General features: G+C 57.6%; 1 protein-coding gene across 5 annotated transcripts in view; it reads right to left on the reverse strand.

Annotated features, from left to right (window-relative positions):
- Positions 1 to 123: 123 nt before the first annotated feature.
- The window catches only part of IL4I1 (interleukin 4 induced 1), a 34,487-nt gene continuing 22,638 nt past the window's right edge, over positions 124 to 11,972 (reverse strand). The window contains exons 2-9 of one of the 5 annotated variants that reach the window (XM_040634329.1): positions 10,837 to 10,970; positions 8,907 to 9,051; positions 5,304 to 5,542; positions 4,585 to 4,697; positions 3,868 to 4,069; positions 1,992 to 2,060; positions 1,540 to 1,676; positions 124 to 1,055 (exon numbers count right to left, since the gene is read on the reverse strand). In XM_040634329.1, the coding sequence (XP_040490263.1) occupies positions 134 to 1,055; positions 1,540 to 1,676; positions 1,992 to 2,060; positions 3,868 to 4,069; positions 4,585 to 4,697; positions 5,304 to 5,542; positions 8,907 to 8,943 (1,719 nt within the window). In that variant the 5' untranslated portion in view covers positions 8,944 to 9,051; positions 10,837 to 10,970 and the 3' untranslated portion in view covers positions 124 to 133. Of the gene's footprint in view, positions 1,056 to 1,539; positions 1,677 to 1,991; positions 2,061 to 3,867; positions 4,070 to 4,584; positions 4,698 to 5,303; positions 5,543 to 5,647; positions 5,683 to 5,907; positions 5,988 to 8,906; positions 9,078 to 10,836; positions 10,971 to 11,972 lie in introns of those variants that run through there. The other 4 variants (XM_040634328.1, XM_040634330.1, XM_040634332.1 and 1 more) reach the window with 4 other exon arrangements.

The following is an 11,972-nucleotide window of genomic DNA, read 5'->3' on the forward strand; positions in this document are numbered from 1 at the left end:
GGCAGCTTCTGGGGGCTCCAGAATAGGCACCGCCCCTTCTACCACGAAGGCTAATGGTTTTGCTCCAGGCAACCGGGGAAGCGACTGAACCCAGGGAGAGGGCAGGACCACACGGCTTTTTCTGAAAATACTTTTAATGCTCGGGTCTCCTGTGGGTGGTGTGCCGAGCAGTTATCCTCTGTGCAGCCGGGGCGTCGGTGGCACCACCCTTTTGGAACTCGCAGCGGGGACGGCTGGGTACCAGGCGCACAACCCCTTCCTCGGCGTCGCTGTCGACCAGCGCGTGCTCCTTTCGGCTGTTGATCAACACCGCCGCCCGCAGCGCCGACTTGACAGCGGTCTCCACCCAGCCGTGCGGGTAGGCCGTGTGCTCACCGGCGAAGTAGATGCGGCCGTAGGGGACCGCCCAGTCGTAGTCCGGCCCTTCTTCCTTGTCTTCGGGCCAGAGCGTCGGCGGCTGCACCACGAAGCCGCCCTGGCTATGCGGGTCCTCGGCCCAGCGTTTGACGATGCCGCTGCCGTCCCAGAGCCGGTACACAATCGGCCCGTGCAGCGCCGCCACGTCGTCGAGCGCCACGCGCATCGCGTCTTCTGGGCTCAGGCCCGCGAACGAGGCCGCCGCGTCCGACCACGTGTACGAGGCTAGCAGCAGCGCGCCCTCGCCCGGCGGCGGGTAGAATATCACGCGCGACGGGCGGGCGGTGCTCGAGTGGCCGCCCTCGATGTGCTCGTCGTGCCAGAAGGGCCGGCGGAAGCTCAGGAACACCTTGGTGGCCGGCACGTAGTGCAGTGCGCGCAGCGCCTCCTGCCGCCTGCGCGACAGCGGCGGCGAGAAGGTAATGCGCTGTAGCGCCGGCCCGCTAGCCGTCAGCAGCACCACGTCGGCGGTCATGGCCTTCAGACTCCGGGCCCTGCGCGAGCTGGCGATGTGCACGCGCACTTCGTGCGTCCCCTGCGTTATCGCCACGACAGGCGCGTGCAGCAGCACTGGCCCGGACAGCGAGCTCAGCAGCGCGCGCGGCAGCAGGTCCCAGCCGCCCACGATGCGGCTATACCTGCGGGCAGGGCGGGAGCGTGATCCCGGAGCTCGGGCACTGCCCCTCCTCGTCGGCTCCTCCCCGCAGGCCCCTCCCGCATCCGGGTTCTAGTTTTCGCCGGCCAAGTCCCCTCTTGTCCCGCCCCTTCTCGTAGGCCCCGCCCACTCCCTTACCTGCCCTGTCACCTGCCCGCTCCTCGCTGACCCCGCCCACTCATCTACCCCTGCCCTCGCCAGTCCCCGTCGTCCCCCAAGGATCAGGAAGCCGAGAAGTGTCTGACCCGGGCACCGCGCCTCTCCTCCTCTGGGCCACGCCTTTCTCCGGGAATCTTTCCTTCCCAGTTCCTCCGGAGGACCCGGGATGAGGAAGGGAGTGTGGCCAGACGCGGGCGCCCCTTGTCACGAGTGCCGCCCCACCCCACGCCGACGGCCTCGCCCATCCCGCTACTCGCGCGAGGGGGCCCTCGTCGGCCCCGCCCCTGCCCGCTGGCCCCGGCCCTCACCGGAGCCGGTCGCTGAGGCAGCTGTGGGCCCTTAGGGCCTCGGCGAAGCTGAGATAGAAGAAGCCGTCCTTGGACATCACGTCTCCCAGGAGCCGCACGGCCGGGTAGCTCAGGTTCCCCTCCCCGAGGAGGTATTCCTGAGGGACGCGCGCACGTCCGGGTCAGGACCCAAGTCGGCAGCACCTGCTGCTCTGTCCCCACCTGTGGCGGTCCCTCCCAGGCTGAGCCTCTTGGTTCCGTGACATGACCATGAGCTTAGAACAGTTCTCTGAAGCTTAGCAGTCCAGTCCCCCCTTTTGTGACAGATGAGGGAAGCAAGCCCAGAGAGAGAGCGTGTGCCACCCCGGGGTCAGGCAGGGGGTCCACGGCAGGCCTGGAGTCCAGGATTCCCGCCCCACGGGCACCCTCCTTGTTCGGGTTTCTCAGACAGCGACGCTGGGGCCCCCACTCACCAGGAGCGTGTGGCTTTCAAACTTCTTCATTGCTTTTCTGCAGCCCAGTGTCTTGAGATCTTTGAGGGCCTGTGGTGGAACAAGGGACAGCGCTGAGCTCCAGGGGCAGGACTGCAGAGGCCAGGCTTGGAGTACAAACCTGGGGTCTCCTCCTGCACCTGCCCATGGCCAGCCATTTGCCACTCTTGTTCAAGCCACCAGGCCTTGCCCAAGCTGTGCCCTCCACCTTGTCCTCCACTGCGATTCAGTGTCACGGCTCTGTAATGTCTCACCAAGTCGTTACTGCCCCTCCTGCCCCAGCCTCAGCCCACCCTGACGGTGTCATACTAATCCCCATTGGGCATGGTTTGGTCTGCATCTGTCCTAGCCTGTGAGTCAATGATTGTTTGTCACCTGGATCGCTGTGGGCACAGACAGAAGCAGAGGTCCCTTCTGCCACCCATCAGCCCTGAGGGGTTTATTCTCTGGTTTCTCCCCTGCCCAAAGCCCTTCCGTGGCTCCCCAGTGCCCAGAGCCCCAGAGTTGCACCCTCAGCCAGCTCCTGGGTCACCATCTCTTAGGGCAGCTCCAGTTATGCAGCACTATGTACAGTGCCCAGCACCCCCCAGCCCCCCACATCTGCACCACTGCTCTGGTTCCCCTGCCTCATTTCTGCCTGAGACAGGAGCGGCCACCCATTACCATGCTGTTCAAGTCTCTTCCCTTCCTGACAGCGCCGTCTCACTTTAGCCCTCTTCGCTGTCCACCTGGCTTCTCCCTTGTGGCCAGGGAACTCCCCAAAGGATGTGCCCCTTCACTCACTCACTCATCGTTCACCTTGAGTCTCCCTAGGCTCCCTGAACTGGACAGTGCCAGGGCACAGAAATGGCCTGGACTTGGTGCCCACCCTTGTCCCACGGGGGAGGTAGACAGTTAGGAGCTCCCAGAGGAGGCCAAGGCCTGCTCCTCCCTGAGGGCACCAGGGAAGGCTTCCTGGAGGAGGGGACATTGGAGTTGGTTCTTGCGGGATGAGCAGGGTTCTCTGGGTGGGAAAGGGAAAAGGTCTTCCAGGCAGGGCAGAAAGCAAGAGCAAGCAAGGGCATGATGCAGGAGCACAGCAGGCACAAAGTACAGAGCTGGGGTGTTTGGGCCACCATGAGGGCTTTGAGGGGTAACAAAAATTTCTTGGAGAAGATGAGGCTAGGGGGGTGAGAGAGACCAAACCATTCAGGGCTTGAACCTGAGGCTCAGGTGCTGGGGAGCCACAGGGGGCTGTGAGCAGGGGAGGAGCAGGGTGAAGGTCCAGGGTAAAGGCTCAAACCTGAGCTGGGGCAGGGGCTGTGGGGACTGAGAGGTGGGAACAGTGCAAGTGATCAGGGGGCAAGAAGGATGGGGCAGGGGGGTACTGATGGTGGAAGGGAGCGGGAGGGAGCTAGGATGACATCTGGGGGTCTGCCTGTGACTGGGGCGGGGGTGATGGGGCCATTATGCGATGGGAAAACGCAGGAATATGAGTGGGGTTAGGGAAAGACGCTGAGCTCAGTGGGAGCTGATGGGTCCCAGAGTACAGCCGGGAGGGGGGGGCATGGACAGAAGTCTGGGTCTCCAGAGATGGATGGGGAAGACATCAGCCTGTAGATCAAAGTTTAAGCCAAAGATGTGTAAGGTGAGGCTGTCTGGACAGTGTGTGTGTGTGTGTGTAGGGGATCAGAGACCAAAGCGTGATGGAGCTTTGGGGATGAGCAGCATTTATGGGCAACCACAGATGGAAGCGCCAGCAACGGCAGACAGCAGACAGGGAGGAATAAGGGAGGCAAGCAGCCAGGCAGGGAGGAGGCTGGGCAGAGGGCGGAGCGCTGAGGGGAGTGAGGACAGCCGCAGGGCTCCGGCCGCCTACCCGGTTGAGAGCCATCTGGTAGATTTCTTCGGGCGAGTGGCCCTTCTCCCTGGGGCGCAGTTTGTAGCCCAGCTTCTCGGGCATCTTCTCCACCACGTAGTTCCGCAGCTTCAGGTTGTTCACTTCTATCCACGTGTTCTCGTCGTACTGAGTGAATTTGGTCAGGTTGAGCCCCAGGCTCTTGCAGAGCTCGTGCAGGATCCTGAAGGAGCCGGAGAGGCTGGTGAGGGCCGGGTAGGGCATGTGTGTGTGTGGAGGGGGGAGTCGGTGCCCCTCTCCGGGGGCTTGGGGACGGGCACGAGGCTGCAGCAGGGTTAGAGTCGGGGTCATGTGTGCTGGGGCCTGGGAAGAAATGGGAACAAGGCCCGAGGCTGGAAGGCTGAAGCTGTAGCGGTTTGGGATTGTGTTTGGAGCGGGAGCTGGCTTTCACTGGGGCTGAAGTGGGTCTGGGGACAGAGTTTGGGTTGCATGGGGGCTTGTCAAGGAGAAGGGACAGGGTAGGGTCTGGAGGTCTGGCTGGACCTAGGAGATGTTGAAGTTAGATCAGAAGATGGACAGACAGGGAGGTGGAATCTTGACGCAACTTGATTGGGGGGTTAGGTTTGGGGTCAGAGCTGTTCAGTCTGGCCCTGGAGTGGGGGTGGAGTTGGGGATCTGGCATAGCCGTGGGACTTGCAGTGGCTGCAGTGCCCGCCCGGCTGCCTGGTCAGTCCTCACCTGTGCGAGCTGGGCATGCGCATGGCTCCCAGCTCCCCAATCCAGCCCGTTTTCCGGTCCCGGTAGGTGAAGATGCGGCCCCCGATCCTGTTGTCTGCTTCCAGGATGGTGACCTGAGGGATGGGGGGGGGGGCAGCAGGCAAGGCCCTTCAGCTCCTCCCACAGACCCCCCATGCCCAACCTTCCATCCCCATGGCAGCACAGACCTCGACTAGAGAAGGACCCCCTTCTTTATGGATAAGTGAGAGGAGCTGGTAGAACAGATATCACAGCAAACACGTACAATAGGACACTCTCCAGACTGCAGCAGGAAGACGGTAAGCCAGATTGCAAAGGGACTTCCCAGCTCAGAGAGTGGGGAGATTTCTTGTAGGCACAGAGGTCCTGGCCCGGCCCATTCTCATTCTTGGATTTCAGTGAGAGGGACAGTGGTTAGACCTCAGGGGGCATTTCTCCTTGAGGGGAGTTTCCATCTCCACCAACACAAATTCCCCCCAGGAGGTTGGAGGACATTCAGAGGGAGTTCCCTCAGGAATGAGCAGGACAGGGAAATCAAAGGCCTCTCAGCCTCCCTCTGGGTTTCACTCCCCAGACCAAGGGGCAAAGCATAGCTCTCCTCCTACCAGCCCCTTAACAGGGATGTGGCCAGGCCCTCACACCCAGGACTCCCAGCCTGCAGCAGGAAAGACTCAAGGAAGACTACAAACAGAACTTCTCACCTTGTGTCCCGCATCACTGAGCACCTTGGCAGCTACCAAACCAGCCGCACCAGCACCAACCACAATCACCCTCTGAGGCTTTGAGGTCCGATTAAGGCCCAAGGTCACAACCTTAAGCAGCACCTCATAGTCAGGATCATGCATACATTTTTCAAAGGGATCCTGGCTGTGGGAAGTCTTCCAATCCAGGGAGGCCACCAGGCTGAGGAAGATGGAGACCAGGACGAGGAGGTACCGGGCTGGAGGGAGGAGGGACAGGGTCAGTGGGCAGGTCAGTAGGTATGTGTGGGGAGAAAAGTGGGCTCCGTCCCCCCATCCCTGTGCCCCTTCCCCTGCTTACTTACCTAACGAGGCCATAACTCTCGGTGGGAGATGGTGTCTAGTTTGGAGGGGAGGCAAGGGTCACTGTGACAGGGGCCTGGCCACCCGTATGGCCTCATCCCTCCATCTGTCCCATCTAGCCGTCTCCTGTTCTGTGCTCACCTGTCTGCCCTTCTGTCCCCATCCCTGCACTCCTTTCTCTTCTCTGTTCCCCTCTCCTCTGCCCTCCCTGTCTCCAAGTGTCTGTTTCTGGGGGTCCCAGTCTCTGCAGCCTCCTCTCTACCTTGGCTCTCCGTGGACAGCAGCAGCACCTCTGTCCTCTGTTGCTCCCACTGGTCTGCCCCGTCCCCCCTCGCCGGTCCTTAAACTAGCTGAGCCCCGCCCTCCCCTCCCTCTGGGAAAACTGTGGCGGGGAAATGAAACTACTTTCCTGGGTTGTACGGTCAGGTGCTCAGAGTTTAGTTGAGGCTGGAGGAGGTGGGTGGTGGGGAAGGGGGGTTGAGAGGAAGCAAATCAGTCTATTTTCTTCCTCTTGCCCCAGATACTTCTGGGGTGGTTGGAAGGCTGGAAATAAATGCTGAGGGAACCATGCTAAGGGGGCCTGGTCTCAGGGTCCCTGTGTCTGCCCCTGGGGTTAGCATGTTCCCTGTGACAGCCTCTGAGTCCTTCTGTGTGTCAGTCGCCGCTGTGCCCTGAAGGGCCCTTACTGGCTCCACTCCCCTCCCACGTGGCTGCTCTGAGCCTCAGTCTCTGAGGCCAGCCTGGCTGGGTCCTGAGCCTGGTGCCTGCCTCGATGGTTCTGGTCTGCAGCTGTCAAGTGGGGGCCTTAAAATGTGGGTAGGATTAGGCAGTGAGTCCAGGTCAGGCCCTGTGAACAAGCTCCTCAGTCAATACTAGAACTTGCTCCTTAGGAAATGCCAGCTGCTGCCACCACGGGGGGTACTGGGAGGGGCTCAAGTAGTGACCCCCTGCTCCCCAGCCCTGCACAAGGAGCAGCCCAGGATGTGTGCTCATCCTTCCCATCCCTGCGCTGAGATGCTCAGCTGTGGTGCTCAGCTCAGGCTAGGGTGCCAGGGGGCACCTCAGCAAAAAGGCCGCAGGAACCTCTGCCTCTTGGCCTCTGGCCTTGGCCTTCACCACTCCTATATATGGGGCGCTTTTTTCCTGAGGTCAGGCAGTGAGAAGAATAAGATGACCTGGCTCCAAGGAGTCCCACTTGTGGCGGCAGGGGTCCCTCAGCTTTTGGGGCTTTAGCCAAGGGGACATGTGGCAGGTCCCCTGAAGTGGTGGAGGTAGAAGACGAAACTTCGGGGATTTTTCTTGGCGTGGGGGCAGAGGGCACCAGGCAGCTGGTGAGGAGTAAAGCCAGAGGCCGCAGATCCTCTGTAGCCAAAGACGGGAAAACCCGAAAGGGTCCATCAAAGAGGGATGTGGTTTGAAGCAGAATGGGGGGAGGGGGGGCATATGAGTCAGAAAACATATGATGCGGGGGCCTGGGAGGCAGCCAAGAAGGAAACACAGTCCGCTGCACAGAGCCTCGAGCCTCGAGACCAAATGCCAAGAAAGCGAAGGGCGCAAGTTAGCACACATGGCAGAGACCGTCCCCATGGTGAGGACCCACGAAGGTGGTCCTGGGCTCGGTGCTTTGCACTCACTGCGGGCCTCACAGCACTGCACTTGACAGAGGAGGATCTGAGATGGAGAGGGGGCAGGCGGGGGGAGACCCCAGGACTTGCCCAAGGCCTCAGGGTAGGAAGGCCTCCCCCTGGCCGCCCCTGCCTGCTTTCTTCCCGGTGATGTGGGGCGTCTGAGCACCGCCATGCTGGGGCTGTCCTCACAGGAGGACATGAGCACATGGCACGAGTGCTCCTCTAACGCCAGGACCCTAGTTGGAGGGGAACCTGGCCCACCGAGGCAAAGGCTCATGCCCTGGGTCCCACAGTGGGGACTGACAGAGCTGGGGGTCCCGCTGGCCCCCAGCCAGAGGCCCATCTGCTCTACTTCCTCAAGGCAATGTCCACACAGAGAAAGCGAGCGGCCATACCATCAAAGCAGAAAGGGGTGGAGGCCACAGAGACATGAACTCCTGCACTTGTCTAGGAAAGAAGTGTTGGTCCCCAAAACAACTTGGGGGGCCCTGCTGGGGTCCCTGAGCTGACCCCCCTGGCTTCTCTCCCACAGAGGATTGCTGTTCAAAGCCCCCTGGCTCAGGCACACCCCCGGCTCACCTCCTGGACTCTAAGAGATGTGAAATGCCAACCTCCAGGGGTCAGCGAGGCAGGGAGGGAGGGAGAGGAACCCCTCATGAGGCGACCCAGGATTGGGAGCCAGTTGCCCCTGAGAGGGTAGGGATCCTGTTAGGCAGGGCCTGATCAGTCTGCTTGCTCCCTATGAAATGCTTGCGGGTGCTGTTGACTACCACGTCCCAGATACTTCATACATTCCACTTCACTTACTCCAGTAAGGATTCTGACTAGGTGGGCTTAGCTGTCCCCATCTTACATGGAGAAAACCGAGGCCCAGAGAGGTCACCAGCTGAGAGGGGGCAGCACCTGGGTTTGATGCCAGCAGCCAGGCTCCAGGCCCACGTTCTGAAACACTTGCTCGTCAGCGGCAAGCAAGCTCGGGCTTGTGAACTGGGGAGGGGGCCAGGCCAGGGTCTCTCTGCCTCGTCACTGTTGATACTTGGGGCCATCTTTGTGCGGGTCATCCTGTGCGGTAGGAGGCTGAACAGCCTCACTGGCCTTTACCCACTAGATGCCAGCAGCACTTGTCCCTTGAGCTGTGACCACCATCAATGTCTCCAGACATTGTCAATGATTCCCAGGGGAAGGGGAGGCAAAAGCACCCTAAGAACCCCTGGGCTAGGCTTAGGCTGTGTTGAATGAACTCCCGCAAGCGGCCAGCTGTAGTCCAGGACAGAGACCTGGGTACAGCTGGCAGGATAAGAAATACTGGGGGCTACACAGTTGTGCAGGGGACAGGGCTCCTGCTTTACACATACTATTTTCTCTGAGGCAGTTCAAAGACCGTGAGTGGTTCCTACTAAAGCTTTCACCGAGTCTCTGAGGGGGTAGGGCCTGCCCAGGGGATGCCCAGGGCCCCAGGTAGAAGTCAGTGGTCCAGACTTGGATCAGGGAGGGGCTCAGAGAGCAGAGGACAGACTTACCCGAGGCCCTTGATCTATGGGCCTGACCCCTGGACAGAGTCCCCCTTCCCACAGAGCCCTCCTGCCCCTCCTTCCCCTTTCCAGAACCCCTGGACCCCATGGGGGGCACTCACTGCATGGCTGGCTCTGGGGGGCTCTCTCAGCGCCCATGGCCTTTCTGGTTAGCCCGGGACAGAAGTCATCGTCGGGCGTGTACGGAAACGGGGTCAATGGTGGTAGCTTTGTCCTGATTCCCGTTAGACCAAAGGTGCCAGGGTCCTGGTGAAGTCGGAGCAGTTGGGAGGCTGTGGAGGGCAGGTCCTCCCTTATCAAAAGCTTTTTATTATGGAAACTTCAAACAGACATAAAACCAGAGAGACTGGGATGATGAACCCAAGGGCATCCAACGCCTCCTAGTCCATCTTGTTTCATTTACATTTTCTCCCTCCCCCACTGCAGTATTTTACAACATATCCCAGACATCTTATTATTTTGTAGGTAAATACTTGAGGATGTTTCTCTAAAACAGAGGTCTACAAATGTTTTCTGTAAATATTTGGGGCTTTGGGGGCCACACTGTCTCCGTCTTGCCTACTCTGCCCTCCAAGTAGCCACAACATGTAAAATGAACTGGCGTGGCTGTGTCCTGATAAAGCTTTATTTACAAAAACAGGAAGTGGGACTGTAGTTTGCCAACAAACTTCTGCTTTAAAAAAGATTAGAACTTATCTGCTTTAAAAAAACATTATTGCATTTAAAAATGGCATTAAATCAAAGTCCAATTTCCCTGATTGTCTCAAAAAAGCTTTTCAAGTAGGCTCCACACCCAGTGTGGAGCCCAATGTGAGGCTTGAACTCAAGACCCTGAAATCAAGACCTGAGTTGAGATCAAGAGTTGGGACACTTAACCGACTGAGCCACCAGGTGACCCTCAAAAAATTCTTTGACAGTTGGTTTGAACCCAAATTCAAATAGGAGCCCACTTTGCACTTGAGTGATACTGAGGGTTTGTTAGAGTGTTACTTTCAGGTCAGTGGACTTGTGGTCTGTGTCTTAGAACCCAGGGGTTTAATGTGACCCCACAGCACCAGGCTGGGCCTGAGCCTGGCAGAGCAGCATACCAGATCTAGTTTCTGCCACGGGGAAACCTGTGGAGGTCATGGGGTTGAACCAGGACGGTGTCTGGATGTGAGCTGTGTGCCTAGGTGTCACTGATGTTTGAAGTGATTAGTGCCACTGTGTGAGGGCTGTGGGACAGGCACAGGGGCAGCGTGGGACAGATAAGCCTGGCCGGAGGCTGGCTGGTGTCCAGAAGCCAACGTGGCTTCTGAGGCTGAGGGATTTCTTTCCTGCTAAGTTCTGCGGAAAGCCCTTGCCCTGAGAGTCTGAGGGCAGACTTTTCAAGCACCCAAGTAATTTCAAGGTTGATTGAAAACTTGGGAGCCCTGGTGTGCTGGGCTCGCTCCCAGCAGCGCACAAGAGCTGATAATTTTGCGATCGTTGGTTTTGTTTTGCACACCATTCTTTTAAAAAAATTATATTTATGATTAATCTTACTAAAAACAAATTTAAATACTCAACACTCATCATTTCCCAATCCCTTGATTACATTTTACTATTATGTATACTCTTGAGGTGAACCAATTGTATCTATATGTATCAATTTCCCAAATTCCTGTTAACTGACTTCACATCCGTGGCTTGAAATCAGCCATGGTGGGAGTCCTTACACCACCGGCATCGGCATTTGCTACCCATCAAGGCTTGCCCCTACCCCGGGAAGTCGACTGTTAAATTTACCAGCATACCACTGCTTGGGAATCATTCATTTCAACCTCCCCTAGGAGATAAGGGTGCTGTGGTTCTGGAAATCTGTTTGAAACATCTGATCCTTCTGAGGCCAAGCTGTGCCTGACAGGCAGAGGCATAATCCTGGGGAAGCGGCTGCGCCATAGAGAAAAAGTCATTTGACTGTTTCCTTGAGATCGAAAGCAAAGCCATAAACATACATCTAATTGCCACTCTTATCCCTGAACTGGGAGAAGAAATGCAGTAACAGCTTACTGAGAGATTCGCCTTTAAAAGCCTCTGATTCCAAATTTAGTCACCACAGTTGCTGTCTTCATACTACTTAATGAAGAGGAACTTAAGTAGAGGCCGTTTGTCAGGACTGGCAAAGAAGCGCATCTGTTTTCTTCCTGGAAAGGGAAACTGCAGTTACAATGAAGCCGTCATCTGCAGGGCAGCACCCCGCCAGCTGCTGGTCCTGTGACAATCCTGGGGACCCCTCCCTGGTGCTCCCAGAAGCCTGGTGGGGCCATTTTCCCCATGACGCGAGAGCACCGTGACCACCGTCCTGATTTATAATTGTTTTCCAAAGTGGGGTGCCCATGGTCCCCCTTGGGGCATGGGAATAAGTGAACTATTTTCATTTTAAAAAGTACCTATGTGAAAGCAATTAAGTGTTACTAATGTTCAATATGCAAAACAGGTCAATTAGATGCATTGGAAACACAAGCTCAAGAGAAAGTCTTCTAGCATGATTGCACGGCCCCTGCCAGCAACCTCCGTGTGGGCAGAAACACTGTTCCATTTCTGTGACCCCAATGCCAGATCAGGATCTGGTATATAGAAGGTGCTCCAAAACTAGATGTTGAATCAATCAATGTGGATAAAATGCAAATGACTTCCTACTTTCTAGAAGGACTTGAGGCTGCTCCCTCTCTCCTCCCTTTAGGGAGAGGGGTCAGATGTGGCTCATGCGGTTAGTCAAGGCTCAGACTGCACAAAGGGCCACTGCCCAGGGGGAGGAGCTTTCAGGGAATCAAGTGGGTCAGAGTGAGGTCTCTCCCTCCTCTAGTCTTTTCCCCTCCCTCTCCCGTAGCTTCTGCTTGGACAGGACACTCGTTCTTAGAAGCCAAAGTTGGTCCACGGAAATGACTTATGATCGGGACTTTGGGAAACTGGACCACGCATCTCCGGGCATAAGCTCTGGGCATTCCTAGCGAGGCAGAGGCTGAAGGGGCAGACTCTCCACCCCCAAGCAGGAGACCCAACTGCTTGGCATCATTCTTATCCACAGGAGCGGGGGACAGAGGCAGAATGCTGGGCTGCTATCTGGAAATGACCCCGTACAAATCCACATCCCAGCTTCAGCTGTTTTCCACCTTTGAAGCACAACCAGTGCCCTCCAGCTAGCC

This window comes from Ursus maritimus, unplaced genomic scaffold, assembly GCF_017311325.1.
Source record: "Ursus maritimus isolate PB19 unplaced genomic scaffold, ASM1731132v1 scaffold_19, whole genome shotgun sequence".
In the NCBI taxonomy this organism is placed as follows: domain Eukaryota; kingdom Metazoa; phylum Chordata; class Mammalia; order Carnivora; family Ursidae; genus Ursus; species Ursus maritimus.